General features: G+C 35.1%; 4 protein-coding genes across 5 annotated transcripts; 2 read left to right on the top strand and 2 right to left on the bottom strand.

The window, feature by feature from the left end:
- Positions 1-1,199: 1,199 nt before the first annotated feature.
- On the bottom strand, positions 1,200-1,559 carry LOC138304969 (uncharacterized). The gene has a single exon (XM_069245387.1). It carries the CDS (start codon positions 1,557-1,559, stop codon positions 1,200-1,202), a length of 360 nt encoding a protein of 119 aa, XP_069101488.1.
- A 514-nt stretch (positions 1,560-2,073) lies between these two features.
- Positions 2,074-5,266, top strand: LOC138304758 (actin-6-like). The gene is made up of 7 exons (XM_069245016.1): positions 2,074-2,224; positions 2,342-2,516; positions 2,789-3,028; positions 3,254-3,500; positions 3,789-3,980; positions 4,283-4,402; positions 4,679-5,266. Exons 2-7 carry the CDS (start codon positions 2,385-2,387, stop codon positions 4,882-4,884), a joined length of 1,137 nt encoding a protein of 378 aa, XP_069101117.1. The 5' UTR covers positions 2,074-2,224; positions 2,342-2,384; the 3' UTR covers positions 4,885-5,266.
- Positions 5,267-6,863: 1,597 nt separating this feature from the next.
- On the bottom strand, positions 6,864-9,357 carry LOC138304761 (uncharacterized). 2 transcript variants are annotated; one of them, XR_011205635.1, is made up of 3 exons: positions 8,587-9,357; positions 8,251-8,426; positions 6,864-7,555 (listed from the first exon to the last, which is right to left on the bottom strand). XR_011205635.1 is itself a non-coding variant. In XM_069245019.1 (2 exons), exons 1-2 carry the CDS (start codon positions 8,926-8,928, stop codon positions 8,388-8,390), a joined length of 381 nt encoding a protein of 126 aa, XP_069101120.1. In that variant the 5' UTR covers positions 8,929-9,357; the 3' UTR covers positions 8,105-8,387. The 2 variants fall into 2 exon arrangements, 1 of the variants encoding a protein (XP_069101120.1); XM_069245019.1 differs by lacking the exon at positions 6,864-7,555 and having other exon boundaries at positions 8,105-8,426.
- Positions 9,358-9,751: 394 nt separating this feature from the next.
- On the top strand, positions 9,752-17,314 carry LOC138304968 (uncharacterized). Its single transcript, XM_069245386.1, has 12 exons — positions 9,752-9,883; positions 10,151-10,390; positions 10,616-10,862; positions 11,157-11,348; positions 11,645-11,764; positions 12,053-12,248; positions 14,213-14,351; positions 14,478-14,717; positions 15,354-15,600; positions 15,837-16,028; positions 16,258-16,377; positions 16,931-17,314. The coding sequence occupies exons 1-12, from the start codon at positions 9,752-9,754 to the stop codon at positions 17,134-17,136; spliced, it is 2,271 nt and encodes a 756-aa protein (XP_069101487.1). The 3' UTR covers positions 17,137-17,314.
- Positions 17,315-17,603: the final 289 nt, after the last annotated feature.

Here is a 17,603-nt window from a genome sequence, read left to right as displayed (position 1 = left end):
GAGCTATTTACACCAAACAAATAAATTATAATGACAAAATAAATCAAACCTTATTACACAATTATTGTTAAACAATAGAAATGATTAATTATTATTTTCTTAATTTGAAATTGCCATCTGTTGATATGTGGGCAGGGATCCCAGAACAGACCCGCCGATCTACACTGAGTATTTCCTTCCTGGGTTACATTCATTCCAACCTCCCTGCTGTGTGGTACTAAAGTCACCAGTTCCTTCAACATCCTTCAACAGCTCAGCTATTCCTGTTAACAATAATGCAAAAGACAATTTTCGTTAACTTCGATACAAAACAAGTTAAGTAAATAAATCCAATCTGATGAAATGTTCATTTTTGCGAATAGTTTTAGGATATTTGTATTTGTTTTAGTGTCGCCATGTTAATAGAAATATCAGTTGGCATAATGAGTTATATATTATAGATGTTCTCGGGGTTTGACTAGATCTAGGTCTCCTAAACGGATATTTGGCGATAAGTTAAGACTGATATGAATTCAACCGTTCTTTTATTCAATTGACTTAAAGTAAATATTTCGTCTGCTTGAATGTACAACCACCAGACAGGACAACATTGCTGCACATGTTAGATGGAATGTCGGCATCACACGCCATTACAGAGTTGTGGACAATTTCATGGATTCCTGCCGACTCAATTCCAGTAACGGCAAAAATGTCAGGAGTTTTCCTCAATTTTCCTTTATCACAACAACCATACTTCTTATTGATTCAAAAAGTTAAAAAAAAAAACAATCCATAGAAAAAAAATCATGGGCTTTTAACTATGATGATAACAATTCCATACAATTGCCTTTTTGATACATTTGATATATAAACGTCTACGAAAGCCGATTGGGGTCTACCTAGTGATGGAAAGTTGTATCCTCTCTTCTGGAGGTAGGCTGTGAGGTCACGACCTGTGAGGTCTTCACGTTTGATGGGATGAGGGAGGGGCGCAACCATCGTAGATAGGTACCACGTAAGACACATCGTCCCCGGCATCAAAGACGACCCCTGTAGTACGTCCAGGATACTATAAATCTGTGAATTCATAATTAATAAAATCAAAGTACGATTAATACATAGACGCTAATTTTACATATTTATAATTTTTTTAATACAATTAATTTGTCGGAAAGATACAGATTGAAAGTATAAAATATTTCAAAGTGGTTAAAATATACTTATAATATTATACATACCTGCATCATCTTTTCGCGGTTAAACTTAGGATTAAGTGGTGCTTCTGCCAACATGGCCGGGTGTTCCTCGGGAGCCACACGAAGCTCGTTGTAGAAGGTGTAACGCCAGATCTTCTGCATGTCGTCCCAGTTGGTGATGAAGCCATGTTCTACAGGATACATTAGAGGCAATAGATCGTGTTTGTTCTGAGCATCGTCTCCGACACAACAGGTTTGCTGGTTTCGTCCAACAACAGTTGGGAATACGGTACGAGGAGCATTCTCTCCAGCAGACCCAGCTTTACATCTGTCACTATCACTATCAATGACAACAGGTGGGGCGGCCTCCTCATAGTCGGACATTTTCTCTCATAGCTGATTTATGTGGTTGATTTAAGGGTAATTTACAAATCTAGACGTATCTCATCCATTATCAACACGAGTTATGCCCGACTATAACGGTGTTTTGTTTCTATCATAGCTTGTGACGTTGTCTTGCGTCCCATCTTCACGATGCCGTAATGATATTAATAAAACTAAGCTTAAATCCAAAACAAAATCTTTAACGATTTTTGTAAGCAGTACACGAATTACTTCTTACTACCTGTACATACAAGCCAACAACGATTATCGTTATGTACGTATATATAATGTCTATTTTTAGACCGTCAACCTGTTTAAAAATTTCACAGGTGTATACACAACGGCAGTAGTAGTCGTTTTCCTATTATGGAGAGGATTATAGTAGGCAATGCCTTATATGGAAGGTGTGCTGTAGATAGTCTAGTAACTTTCCCTTAATGGATGTCCGTGCTCTAGTTTATTTCTGTCGATGATATTAAGGCCATGCTGCGTTTTCATAAACACTGTCAGTACCTAATATGGGAAATCGACAGAATATGAATGTGTCACAGCTGTATGAAACAGAGGGTGAGATACTATATAAGACACTAAAATTTACAGACAGACAGAACTTCCATAACCAAGACGCACAAGAGGACCTGAAGAGGCAACCAAAGTACCAAAAGGTAACATCCATATTAATCGTAATTATAATGTCCATTCTTATATTGCTCATTTCGATCTTATTGAAAACCATCTTAATACAGTATAATATTTTTTTACGGTTTCTTTTTTCTCTGCAGATCTTATCAAATACAGTAGGACAATACACTTCAGAAAGAGAAAATGTCTATTTTTGAGGATGAAATCCAACCAGTTGTCATTGACAACGGAAGTGGCATGTGTAAGGCGGGATTCGCAGGAGATGATGCCCCACGTGCAGTCTTTCCCGCCATTACGGGACGACCACAATACGAGGTAAATATTACTGTAACTCATCTGTAGAAGGGTCTCATGTATAACGTTAAAACCATACCAGAACACGTATTACAAAAGACTGAAATATACATGTATATATGTATATTAATATGCTTCAATCACTTCAATAATGTGGGGAGAGGATGAAAATAACAATTTTAGTATAAAAGTGTGTGTAGATGTAATGCTAGAGTATAGATCATGTATCATAAAATGCCTTAGGGGAAAAAATTACACACAAAAAATTCATAACTTTGCGTTATCATTTATAGATGATCATGCCAGGAATGGGCGATAAAGATTGTTATATTGGAGACGAGGCTCAGAACAAAAGAGGCATTCTCTCTCTGAGGTACCCCCTAGAACATGGCATCGTCACCAACTGGGACGACATGGAGAAGATCTGGCACCACACCTTATACAACGAGCTCCGTGTGGCTCCCGAGGAACATCCGGTCATGTTGACAGAGGCACCACTTAATCCTAAGGCCAACAGAGAAAAGATGATACAGGTATTTCAATTATTTATTTTTTCTCTGATATTAAATTCTTATTGTAAAATTATTAAAACATTTGTGAATTTTGAAAATATTTACTTAATGATACTTTTAAAATAAAGAGTTTGTTTCATTAATCATGTTTTCTCTTGTCATATTATGTCAAACGAACAATCTTTAAATATGCCAAGATTGATATTACTGTCTGAAAACTTAAAAGATAATCTTTCTTTTGTACAGATTATGTTCGAGACATTTAATACACCAGCTTTTTACGTATCGATACAAGCCGTTCTGTCCCTCTATTCTTCTGGACGTACCACGGGGATCGTCTTCGATGCCGGGGACGGTGTGTCCCACGTGGTACCTATCTACGAGGGTTACGCCCTCCCTCACGCCATCAAACGTGTGGACCTGGCAGGTCGTGACCTCACAGCCTACCTCCAGAGGATCCTTCACGAGAGAGGATACAACTTTACAACATCAGGTATTTAAACTAAAAGTTTAAGTTAAAGTTTATTTGACAAAAATACATTTTATGTTTTAATGTTCTTTACTAGTAATACGGAATATTTTACTTTTATATCTTAATTTAACCTCGAACATTTCAAGTTGATCCCTGTAACTCAATATACACAATCCCTCAGATGGTTTGAAGGTTTTTTTTTTATAAATCATTACACCGTTGTATTAGCCAATCAGAAGCGATGTTACAAACGGCAACGCCAATCCAAATATCAACATTGTTGTTATTGGCTTATCCTTTTACTTCCAGCTGAGCTAGAAGTTGTTCGAGATATAAAAGAGAAGATGACTTACGTGGCGCCTGACTTTGAAGCAGAGATGGATGCTTCAGCCAAATCTTCAAGTCTAGAGCGAAGTTATGAACTTCCTGATGGGCAAGTCATTACCGTTGGCAACGAGAGATTCCGGTGTCCAGAATGCTTATTCCAACCATCATTCTTAGGTATGTATTTTTAAAATGTAGTTTTCATTTACAATTAAATCAATCAATGTACTTTACCTTAATGCTGTTTAGAATAATATTGAATTGTTACCTACCAAGCCCTTTGAAAACAATAGTAAATACATATTAGTACGATAACTTTATTTGATTTGTTTTTAGCGCTTTTTTAAAATAGATATAACAATAAATTTTACCGTTATTCCTCCAATTTATCCTCAAATCGAAGCAATAGAATGAATCACCATGAGAAGACAAGTTAAAAACCAAAACATAGATCACTTACCTCTAAATTCACACTACAGGAATGGAGTCGGCAGGAATCCACGAACTTGTTCACAACTCTGTAATGGCGTGTGATATTGACATCCGACGTGATATGTACAGCAATCTGGTCCTGTCTGGGGGTTCTACTATGTTTCCTGGTGAGCTAAATAACGTCATATTAAAAAAACTTAATGCTATGGTATTATCAGGAAAGTTTTGGCATTGTCTACATAACTGAAATCGCTAACAACACCTGCTCCCAACCTAAATGTTTACGTTCTCCATTTTTTTTAAAATTCATAAATATCACGATCACGAAACATTTTTGAACTGAAATATGTGAAAATGCGATTTTTATAATCATTTTATACATAATATAACATAAGTGTTTTTGTTAATTGAATGTAACTGAAGATTTCGAATTTTGTTAAAAGGCATTGCTGATCGATTCAAGAAAGAAATGGATGCTATAATTCCTGACAGCATGAAGGTCAAGGTCATCGCCCCTCCAGAGAGGAAGTATTCCGTGTGGATCGGTGGAGCTATCCTTGGGTCTCTGTCCACATTCCAACAGATATGGGTATCAAAACAGGAGTACGACGAATGTGGACCAGGAATCGTGCATAGAAAGTGTTTTTAAAACAGTTTTGTTTCAGAATGGTGAAGAGATGCTTTATAGACATTTGTGTAGGATAACAAAATAAGCGAGTGATTTTCAGTGCAATAGAGACAATTCCCATCCCGAAACTGCCATCACAATTATACTCCAAACATTTTAGAGAGGGATTTAAATACAGATCAATTGATATTTTCCATGTGTAAGAAAAAAAATTCATGTTCATTCATTGAATTTCATAATTGATCGTTTTATATTGAAATTTGTTATTTTTAATATGAAACATTGTATGACTGTACATTTGTGTATATGTGTTCTTGATATTTTATATGACAAATGTTTTATACTGAAGGAATGTTTGGGATGCGTTATGTCCTTCATTTTCATTACAAAGTCATTGTTTACATGCACTGATTATTTATTTTAATTTTGTATCACTTTTTGTTGACAATAAACTGTTATTAGAAAATAAATCGTCTTGTTTTCCATTGGTTGGTCTTTGAAAGAAGAGTATATTTCTCCATGCTTACCAAACTAAATGGTATTATAAAAAACATGCATGCAATTTCTTTATTCGTAACAGAATACTATTGTTGTAAAACACGTTACTAATCTTGAGATGTCTTTCGCACCACTCTAATTCTGTTTGGAGCTTTAACCCTTACCAAAAATGAAACTAAATCTGCATGACAGGTATCGTTTTGATTTTTCATTTTTTTTTTCTCTTCGGACCTCGATGGTTTTGCTATCATATGAGTGTAGTGTATATTTTTTTTTTTATTTATTTTTAAAACATTTTTATATGTTATTCTCGTTATTGCATTGCTCAACACTTACTATTACCATTTATGGGCTAGAAATGAAATGAAATATTTTAATGATCAAATATATTAAATACAAACCTTACCAAGGACATCAATAAGAAAGAAAAACACAATTTACACTCGGGCACTCCTGTATCTTCGATTGACATTATCACCAATATCTCGTATTCCCAGCATACGGCATAAAATAAAATTCTCATAGTATATATGTAGTATAAATCCTGTGGTTCTGGGGTTTCTGTAGAACCATAAATAATTTGTAGAACTACAATAATTGCTATCGAGCTACGAATATTTCTGTAGAAGTATGGATATTTCTTTCGAAATACAAATATTTCTGTAGAACTACAAATATCTCTGTAAAACTACGAATATTTCTGTAAAACTACGAATATTTCTGTAGAACTACGAATATTTCTGTAGAACTATGAATATTTTTGTAGAACTACTGATATCTCTGTAGAACTACAAATATCTCTGTAAAACTACTAATATTTCTGTAGAACTACGAATATTTCTGTAGAACTACGAATATTTCTGTAGAACTACAAATATTTCTGTAGAACTACGAATATTTCTGTAGAACTACAAATATTTCTGTAGAACTACAAATATTTCTGTAGAACTACGAATATTTCTGTAGAACTACAAATATTTCTGTAGAACTACGAATATTTCTGTAGAACTACAAATATCTCTGTAGAACTACGAATATTTCTGTAGAACTACGAATATTTCTGTAGAACTACGAATATTTCTGTAGAACTACGAATATTTCTGTAGAACTACAAATATCTCTGTAGAACTACGAATTTTTCTGTAGAACTACAAATATCTCTGTAGAACTAGAATATTTCTGTCGAACTATATAATTTCGAATATTTTCTGTAGAACTACGAACATTTCTGTCGAACTACGAACATTTCTGTCGAACTATATTTCTGTAGAACTACGATTATTTATGTTATAATGTAAACCATGAATACAAAATCAACGAAATATGTCCGTTATACACTGATGGAATTGCATTATACATGAAATACTTTTAGAGCACCAGAGAACGCAACAGAATGAATCAACCAACATTTTTGCCACACAGTAAGCTTAATCATACCATTCACCATAACTAACAGGTTCATTCAAGTACGCGTGTACTCTAGTACTAAAACAAATGCTCGTATATTTATCGTATAGCTACATTATTAATAGAACAAGAAATATTTTCGTTTTATCTCTTTTCAAATAAATGTGAACAACATGTACTAGCCTATTGTTTGTGGTCGCAAACAGAACACATACATAATTTGCCCTGACAGATAACATTACTTCACTTGTCAAAACATTTAATTCCTCGATAATGGAAATATTAAAACAAACAAATGAATTATTTAAGCATACAGTTAAGACAACGTTTTAAAAAATAGTTTATTACCAACAAATAAGATTGTATAATAATCAATAAATACAACGTTCATTACAAAAGACAAAAATATCGCCTATTTAGTATATTTAACAAATGAACTATTCTTGAGCTATTTACACGAAACAAATAAATTTTAAAGACAAAATAAATCAAACCTTATTACACAATTATTGTAAAACAAAAGAAATCAGCAATTATTCATTTGATAATATTCATTTGGTATTTATCGGATGGATTTTGTTTTAAAAACATTTCATATGAACAATTCTCAGTCCTTTCTCCTCTTATTCTTAATGGGAGATTGACATCTGTTGGAATGTGGACAGGGATCCCAGAACAGATCCGCCGATCTACACTGAGTATTTCCTCCCCCCGGGGACATTCATTCCAACCTCCCTGCTGTCTGGTACTAAAGTCACCAGTTCCTTCAACATCCATTCAGCTATTCCTGTTAACAATATGCAAAAGACAATTTTCGTTAATTTCGATACAAAACAAGTTAAGTAAATAAATCCAATCTGATTAAATGTTCACTTTTGCGAATAGTTTTAGGATATTTGATAGCTTTACAAAGAATTATTTCATCTCATTGTATTTGTTTTAGTGTCGCCATGTTAATAGAAATATCAGTTGGCATAATGAGTTATATATTATAGATGTTCTCGGGGTTTGACTAGATCTAGGTCTCCTAAACGGATATTTGGCGATAAGTTAAGACCGATATGAATTCAACCGTTCTTTTATTCAATTGACTTAAAGTAAATATTTCGTCTGCTTGAATGTACAACCACCAGACAGGACAACATTGCTGCACATGACCAGACAGGACAACATTGCTGCACATGTTAGATGGAATGTCGGCATCACACGCCATTACAGAGTTGTGGACAAATTCATGGATTCCTGCTGACTCAATTCCAGTAACGGCAAAAATGTCAGGAGTTTTCCTCAATTTTCCTTTATCACAACAACCATACTTCTTATTGATTCAAAAAGTAAAAAAAAAAAAAAAAAAAAAAAAAAAAAAAAATAATCCATAGAAAAAAAATCATGGGCTTTTAACTATGATGATAACAATTCCATACAATTGCCTTTTTGATACATTTGATATATAAACGTCTACAAAAGCCGATTGGGGTCTACCTAGTGATGGAAAGTTGTATCCTCTCTTCTGGAGGTAGGCTGTGAGGTCACGACCTGTGAGGTCTTCAAGTTTGATAGGATGAGGGGGGGCGTAACCATCGTAGATAGGTACCACGTAAGACACATCGTCCCCGGCATCAAAGACGACCCCTGTAGTACGTCCAGGATACTATAATCTGTGAATTCATAATTAATAAAATCAAAGTACGATTAATACATAGACGCTAATTTTACATATTTATAATTTTGTAATACAATTTATTTGTCGGAAAGATACAGATTGAAAGTATAAAATATTTCAAAGTGGTTAAAATATACTTATAATATTATACATACCTGCATAATCTTTTCGCGGTTAAACTTAGAATTAAGTGGTGCTTCTGCCAACATGGCCGGGTGTTCCTCGGGAGCCACACGGAGCTCGTTGTAGAAGGTGTAATGCCAGATCTTCTGCATGTCGTCCCAGTTGGTGATGAAGCCATGTTCTACAGGATACATTAGAGGCAATAGATCGTGTTTGTTCTGAGCATCGTCTCCGACACAACAGGTTTGCTGGTTTCGTCCAACAACAGTTGGGAATACGGTACGAGGAGCATTCTCTCCAGCAGACCCAGCTTTACATCTGTCACTATCACTATCAATGACAACAGGTGGGGCGGCCTCCTCATAGTCGGACATTTTCTCTCATAGCTGATTTATGTGGTTGATTTAAGGGTAATTTACAAATCTAGACGTATCTCATCCATTATCAACACGAGTTATGCCCGACTATAACGGTGTTTTGTTTCTATCATAGCTTGTGACGTTGTCTTGCGTCCCATCTTCACGATGCCGTAATGATATTAATAAATCTATGCTTAAATCCAAAACAAAATCTTTAACGATTTTTGTAAGCAGTACACGAATTACTACTTACTACCTGTACATACAAGCCAACAACGATAATCATTATGTACATATCTATAATGTCTATTTTTAGACCATCAACCTGTTTTAAATTTCACAGGTGTATACACAACGGCAGTAGTAGTCGTTTTCCTATTATGGAATGGATTATAGTAGGCAATGCCTTATATGGAAGGTGTGCTGTAGATAGTCTAGTAACTTTTCCCTAAATGGATGTCCGTGCTCTAGTTTATTTCTGTCGATGATATTAAGGCCATGCTGCGTTCTCATAGCACTGTCAGTACCTAATATGGGAAATCGACAGAATATGAATGTGTCACAGCTGTATGAAACAGAGGGTGAGATACTATATAAGACACGAAAATTTACAGACAGACAGAACTTCCATAACCGAGACGCACAAGAGGACCTGAAGAGGCAACCAAAGTACCAAAAGCTAACATCCATATTAATCGTAATTATAATGTCCATTCTTATATTGCTCATTTCGATCTTATTGAAAACCATCTTAATACAGTATAATAATTTTTACGGTTTCTTTTTTCTCTGCAGATCTTATCAAATACAGTAGGACAACACACTTCAGAAAGAGAAAATGTCTATTTTTGAGGATGAAATCCAACCAGTTGTCATTGACAACGGAAGTGGCATGTGTAAGGCGGGATTCGCAGGAGATGATGCCCCACGTGCAGTCTTTCCCGCCATTACGGGACGACCACAATACGAGGTAAATATTACTGTAACTCATCTGTAGAAGGGTCTAGCATGTATAACGTTAAAACCATAACCAGAACACTTATTACAAAAGACTGAAATATACATGTCTATTAATATGCTTCAATCACTTCAATAATGTGGGGAGAGGATGAAAATAACAATTTTAGTATAAAAGTGTGTGTGGATGTAATGCTAGAGTATAGATCATGTATCATAAAATGCCTTAGGGGAAAAAATTACACACAAAAAATTCATAACTTTGCGTTATCATTTATAGATGATCATGCCAGGAATGGGCGATAAAGATTGTTATATTGGAGACGAGGCTCAGAATAAACGAGGAATTCTCTCTCTGAGGTACCCCCTAGAACATGGTATCGTCACCAACTGGGACGACATGGAGAAGATCTGGCACCACACATTCTATAACGAGCTCCGTGTGGCTCCCGAGGAACATCCGGTCATGTTGACAGAGGCACCACTTAATCCTAAGGCCAACAGAGAAAAGATGATACAGGTATTTCAATTATTTATTTTCTCTGATATTAAATTCTTATTGTAAAATTATTAAAACATTTGTGAATTTTGAAAATATTTACTTAATGATACTTTTAAAATAAAGAGTTTGTTTCATTAATCATGTTTTCTCTTGTCATATTATGTCAAACGAACAATCTTTAAATATTCCAAGATTGATATTACTGTCAGAAAACTTAAAGATAATCTTTCTTTTTTATTACAGATTATGTTCGAGACATTTAATACACCAGCTTTTTACGTATCGATACAAGCCGTTCTGTCCCTCTATTCTTCTGGACGTACCACGGGGATCGTCTTCGATGCCGGGGACGGTGTGTCCCACGTGGTACCTATCTACGAGGGTTACGCCCTCCCTCACGCCATCAAACGTGTGGACCTGGCAGGTCGTGACCTCACAGCCTACCTCCAGAGAATCCTTCACGAGAGAGGATACAACTTTACAACATCAGGTATTTAAACTAAAAGTTTAAGTTAAAGTTTATTTGACAAAAATACATTTTATGTTTTAATGTTCTTTACTAGTAATACTTAAGGAATATTTTACTTTTTTATTTTAATTTAACCTCGAACATTTCAAGTTGATCCATGTAACTCAATATACACAATCAATCAGATGTATTGAGGGTTTCTTTTTTCAATAAATCATTACACCGTTGTATTAGCCAATCAGAAGCGATGTTACAAACGGCAACGCCAATCCAAATATCAACAGTGTTGTTATTGGCTTATCCTTTTACTTCCAGCTGAACTAGAAGTTGTTCGAGATATAAAAGAGAAGATGACTTACGTGGCGCCTGACTTTGAAGCAGAGATGGATGCTTCTGCAAAATCTTCAAGTCTAGAGCGAAGTTATGAACTTCCTGATGGGCAAGTCATTACCGTTGGCAACGAGAGATTCCGGTGTCCAGAAGCGTTGTTCCAACCTTCATTCATAGGTATGTATTTTAAAAAATGTATTTTTTCATTTACAATTAATCAATTAATGTACTTTACCTTAATGATGTTTTAGAATAATATTGAATTGTTACCTACCGAGCCCTTTGAAAACAATTTAAATACATATTAGTACGATAATTTTATTTTATTTTTTTTCGCTTTAAATGGATGTAACAATAAATTTTACCGTTATTCCTCCAATTTGTCCTCATATCGAAGCAATAGAATGAATCACGATGAGAAGATAAGTTAAAAACCAAAACATAGATCACTTACCTCTAAATTCACATTACAGGAATGGAGTCAGCAGGAATCCACGAACTTGTTCACAACTCTGTAATGGCGTGTGATATTGACATCCGACGTGACATGTACAGCAATCTGGTCCTGTCTGGGGGTTCTACTATGTTTCCTGGTGAGCTAATAACATCATATTAAAAAAAACCTTAATGCTATGGTATTATCAGGAAAGTTATTGGCATTGTCTACATAACTGAAATCGCTAACAACACCTGCTCCCAACCAAAATGTTTACGTTCTCCATTTTTTATTAAAATTCATAAATATCACGACTGGTTTATGGACCAAAGATACATTTTTAACTGAAATATATGAAAATAAATGCGATATTTGTAATCATTTTATACATAATAAGTGTTTTTGTTAATTGCATGTAACAGAAGATTTCGAATTTTGTTAAAAGGCATTGCTGATCGATTCAAGAAAGAAATGGATGCTATAATTCCTGACAGCATGAAGGTCAAGGTCATCGCCCCTCCGGAGAGGAAGTATTCCGTGTGGATCGGTGGATCTATCCTGGGGTCTCTGTCCACATTCCAACAGATGTGGGTATCGAAACAGGAGTACGACGAATGTGGACCTGGAATTGTCCACAGGAAGTGTTTCTAAGTTGGTTGTGAAGAAGAATTAGACAGACATGTTCTATAAATAAACAAATGGTTCTTGGTGTTACAATCTCAATCTACATGTAAACACTGCCATTATCTATTGCAAGCATTTTTTCATTTGCAACTATGTTTTTTTTTTACTCTATTACATATTGAATTGTTATAATGTTTTGTAAAAATATCAGTTGTTTTGCTTTATTGCTGACTAATATTTTATACTGTTTGTATGATATGCCATAAGATATTTCATTTCCATAATGATAATTTCCAATTCTGATAAGGAATTGTTACTTACTTCCTAAACATGAAATCGTTTTATTTAGTTATTTTGTTTTATTTTGTTGACAATAAACTGTTACATGAAAAGATATATTGAGAGATGTTTTATTTTAGTTTTCAATCTTATGTGGTCTCCAAAGCATTTATTTATTCATGTGAGGATGAGGAGAATTGTGGTAGTGGTAGTTGTCTTCAAAAACGATGATACTATTTCGATAAAAAATTGTATTAATAACACCGAATGCCTCACATGTTATTCATTCACGGTGTTTTTGATAGATGGTCACAAGTATTTCATTTACGGAAATTTAATTATTTTTGGAACATAAATTAAGAAAATCTTTCTTTTTTTCAATCGCTTACATTTTGTTGATTTTCATTGTAACATGACAATACAAACATAACCGACAATACCTAACCACTCATTTCAAAGTTTAAATATATGTCATCACTTAAAGTGCATACTGCTTCACTAAAGATACGCTTACATATTTACTGTAAACATTAGCTACGGTATGGTTGTGTTGGATACAAGGTGGTTTTTATCCAAACACTAGCTATGTAGTTACTGTAAAATATTATTCAGGAATAGCAATTTTAATGTAGTAGGGTAGAACATTTGCGTGAGCAATTATCCAGTTCTTGGTTACAAACACTTAAAAAAGTATTGCATTTTAAACAAAAATCCTACAGGTGTTTAATGTGCAATTCACCACACTTTGAAATAAGCCGAAAATGCCTAAAAAAATACTTATCCTGGATTTCATGCACTTTCTTTAAGTACGTAACTTAATATAATCTCAAAGTGGGTTGTGATACGCCCTTCATTTTGTGTGGCCCATTTAGTCTTCCGTGGGCCAACACTAGATCCTTGTAACAAAAACAACTGTGAAAACTATATCGAATTGTGATGTTCATGCATCATATTTGAAGAACAGAATAGAATGGTAATCAATTTCCAAACGATTTTTCGTTCATTATCATCGTTTCGTGTATTATTTATAGCGTACCGTACTTATCGCCATATAAGGTCAATATATGGGTTTTAAAGTTTATCTATTTTTAGAGCATCGACCCGTATATACTACATGTTCTGTCGTGATACATATATGAAGCTCTGATCCGCTATTTATATTGTAAACGATGTCATAATTCGCCATGAAGGTAATATATGTATTAAGTTAAGCGATACCTTGTGAAAAGGTACAGTTATCACTGACTGGAAGTAAGATGAAGTCGCCGGGTCATCATGTTTACGCCACGAACGACATGAGCAAGTGAATGGATCTTGTACACCGGTTATACAGACATGGGAGCAGATTTACAGTCATATATGGCACACTTACCCGACACATATAAATACTGGAGCTGGGAAGGTAATATAATAATTTTTTTCTCGACAGAATTATCCCTATTCTGGATAATCATCAACTCAAAATTATCATTTTTAACCATAGACTTTGATCGAACATAAGTGGAGACACCCAACATCAGTCCTCGAGATCAGTGACAACGGGGTGGAGTGTTTCAGGCGGGATTTTCAAAAGATGATGCCACAAGTGTATTCGTTTCCACCGTTACTTTGTTCAATTGTTCTGTAAATCTTCTTAATATTTTATTATTTTCATCTCTGTTCCCCTTTACAGGTCGTAAAGAATAGCATAGGAAACACACTGAAGAAGGAAAATGTCTGATTTTGAGGATGAAATACCATCAGTTGTCATTGACAATGGAAGTGGCATGTGCAAGGCGGGATTCGCAGGAGATGATGCTCCTCGAGTACTCTTTCCCACCATTACGGGACGACCATATGAGGTGAGTATTTCTTTAAAATATATATGTCAATTCTTAAATTTCTATATCAATAATATTACAGAAACATTTATGACAATAGAAAGACCAAGAGAGCAACTAAAATATTACAATTATTGTGCTTTATAGATAACTATGCCAGGACTGGGCGATAGAGATTGTTATATTGGAGACGAGGCTCAGAACAAACGAGGAATTCTCTCTCTGAGATACCCAATAGAACACGGTATCGTCACCAACTGGGACGACATGGAGAAGATCTGGCACCACACATTCTATAACGAGCTCCGTGTGGCTCCCGAGGAACATCCGGTCATGTTGACAGAGGCACCACTTAATCCTAAGGCTAACAGAGAAATGATGATACAGGTAAATCTCGACACTATAAAGGTCATTGTCTATATATACTGGCCATATTGTGTTCATTTGGTGTTAAGGACTCTGAGAAAGTGGTCTTATTAAGCAGGTGGTCTACATATACAGAGTTGTGCTCTAGTAAAGACAGATTACAATTGTACAGTACAGGACAATGACAATCGTCTGTTTTTATTTTTGAAGTCATAATTAGATCATAATTTCTTCTACTAGACCTGGCCCCGATTTCTCGAAACAAACTTAGTCGTAAACTGACTTGAGTATAAAGTTTTCATATAGGTTACATCAGGGGAAAAACCTTAAGTCTGCACTTTTGTTTCCAGAAATCAGAGCCTGTGCAATTTGTCCTATGAATAACGATAAATTTCTGTGTTAATCATAGTCATACCTCACTTAGCGACCACCTGTGTATAACTACCATCTGATTAGTAAAACAACTTTCTCATTGTCCCCATAGTCAATTTCAGTAACATTTACAATGCGTATAACGGCCACCTGGCTATATGAAAATATTTTCTTGGCCCATTGGGTGGTCTTTGTAAACAGATTGACCATACATCTAGAAGATTATACGGACATGTATATATAATGATGACTCGTCTAATGATACGTTGATGATGGGTTTTACAGGTTATGTTTGAGACCTTCAACGTATCCGCCTACTACGTAGCTATAAAGGCTGTTTTGTCTCTCATGTCCTCCGGGATTACCACGGGAGTCATACTGAATGTTGGGGATGGTGTTACCCATGTGATACCCGCCTTGTTAGGTCACATGATCCCTCACGCCATCAGACGTGTGGACCTGGCAGGTCATGACCTCACAGCCTACCTCCAGAGGATCCTCCTCGATAGGGGATACAGCTTCACTACATCAGGTTGTAGATTTCGTTTTCATATCTCGTTCTTTCTTTTATTCTATTTTCTGTTGTTGTATTTTTCTATCATGCGCATAATTTTTACACATGAAATAGTGTCTGTGTAAATGCAGTTTCATTAAAACTATGTTTTAATTTTAAAAACTGTTTTGACTATTGCTTATTTTTATGTCCATGGATTGGTAAACATGAATAAGAAATATTTCCTATATAATATTTGGCTGATTATGTCACAGCTGAACTAGAAGTTGTTAGAGAGATAAAAGAGAAGCTGAGTTATGTGGCGCTCGACTTTGAATCGGAGATGGAGGCTTCAGCACACTCGTCAACAATTGAGCGAAGTTATGAACTTCCTGATGGACAAACTGTCACCATTGGCAACGAGAGATTCAGATGTCCAGAAGCATTATTTAGACCATCACTAATAGGTTATTATTTCAAAACTTTTAGGTGTCTTTTTTCAAAATAATTTCCTTCTGTGTTTGGTACTATTTTATTAAAGTAATTTCGTTAAAATGAGGCAGAAGGAAATCAAGAATTTAAAAAGAAAAAGTTTCTTTTTCGTATTTGGTGCAGAGTTAAAGGATTGCCATTGCGTTGAAAAGTTTTTTGGGTAGGTATCTATAGATGGATATTAAATAGCATGCACCATTACAGGATCAAAGTCCGCAGGAATCCACGAACTTGTCCATGATTCAGTAACGTCCTGTGAACTTGACATCCGACGTAGCTTGTACCATAATTTTTACCTATCTGGTGGCTCGACTTTGTTTCCAGGTGAGTGGCTTTACACTTAATAATACAAACCAATATACGATGTTTTACACAAGATGTAAACAAACATACAAAACGTTTAATACATTCCATGAAAACCAGCAAACAATACGGTTTTGCATTAGATGTAAACCATTATACAGTAAGTTTTTGTCACACATTATAAAAAGCATCCATCATAGGATGGTTTTCATTTTAACCTTGTGGTTATTTCGGTTATTCTACTTAACGGCATACTCGAATGGCATATTTAAGGATTGACTGTGATGTAATATCATTCTTATTCATACTTGCCAACCTTTAGAATATATCAATTAAAATTTAAGATCATGCCATTGCATCCTGCGGACATTTCCATGAACCATTGTTTTATTTTCAAACATAATTATTCCATTGAGCGGTATCATGGCCCGAATGAAGAAATTAAAGACATGACCATTGTATAGTATGATAAAGGTGACGTGAAAATAATCACTACATGGAAATACTGCTAAAGTTCCTTTTACTCCTCGATCGTTTATTCATGCAATACAAAAAACTATTTTCTTATTGAAAGATATCGCTGAGCGAATGAACAAACAGATGAAAGCTTTGGTACCAAGAAGTATGAAGGTAAAAGTCGTCACCGCACCGGAGAGAAAGTATTCTATCTGGATAGGGGGATCCATCATGGCGTCACTGTCCAACTTCCAACAGATGCTGATATCCAAACAAGAGTACGAAGAATATGGACCAGCAATCGTACACAGAAAGTGTTTCTAAAAGCCTACAATATCATTACGCTTCAATTTGTGATATCGACACGATGAGGTCTGTGCAACCATTCATAGAAAGTAGGTAATGGCGACTCGTTTTCATTGTTCTCTTGTTTTTGTTATACATAATATTTATATCTATCGTTAATTTTATTTTGTTGACAATAAATTATTATAAAAATATATTTCAGCGTTTCTTGAAAAACTGATTCATAAACATATTTACCAAAAGTTTCGTGAAGGAAGAAATACAAGGAAGGCAGACCCAGGTAAGCAGACGACAACTGTCATTCAAATCTTGGTTCACATGCTCAAACAAGAGATCCCAGAGGGATTCAAAGAGTAATCTATGTATGACAAATGAAAAATGGATCTTTTCTCTGCTTTTCAAACTTCAAGTATCAAAATCCAAGATGGCGGTCTGTCAGCCATCTTGTTGCCCGATTAGTCCTAAATTCAATATGCACAACTAGG

This window comes from Argopecten irradians, chromosome 12, assembly GCF_041381155.1.
Source record: "Argopecten irradians isolate NY chromosome 12, Ai_NY, whole genome shotgun sequence".
In the NCBI taxonomy this organism is placed as follows: domain Eukaryota; kingdom Metazoa; phylum Mollusca; class Bivalvia; order Pectinida; family Pectinidae; genus Argopecten; species Argopecten irradians.
Note: the sequence above shows the minus strand (reverse complement) of the source record. Positions and strands in the feature narration are given on the sequence as shown.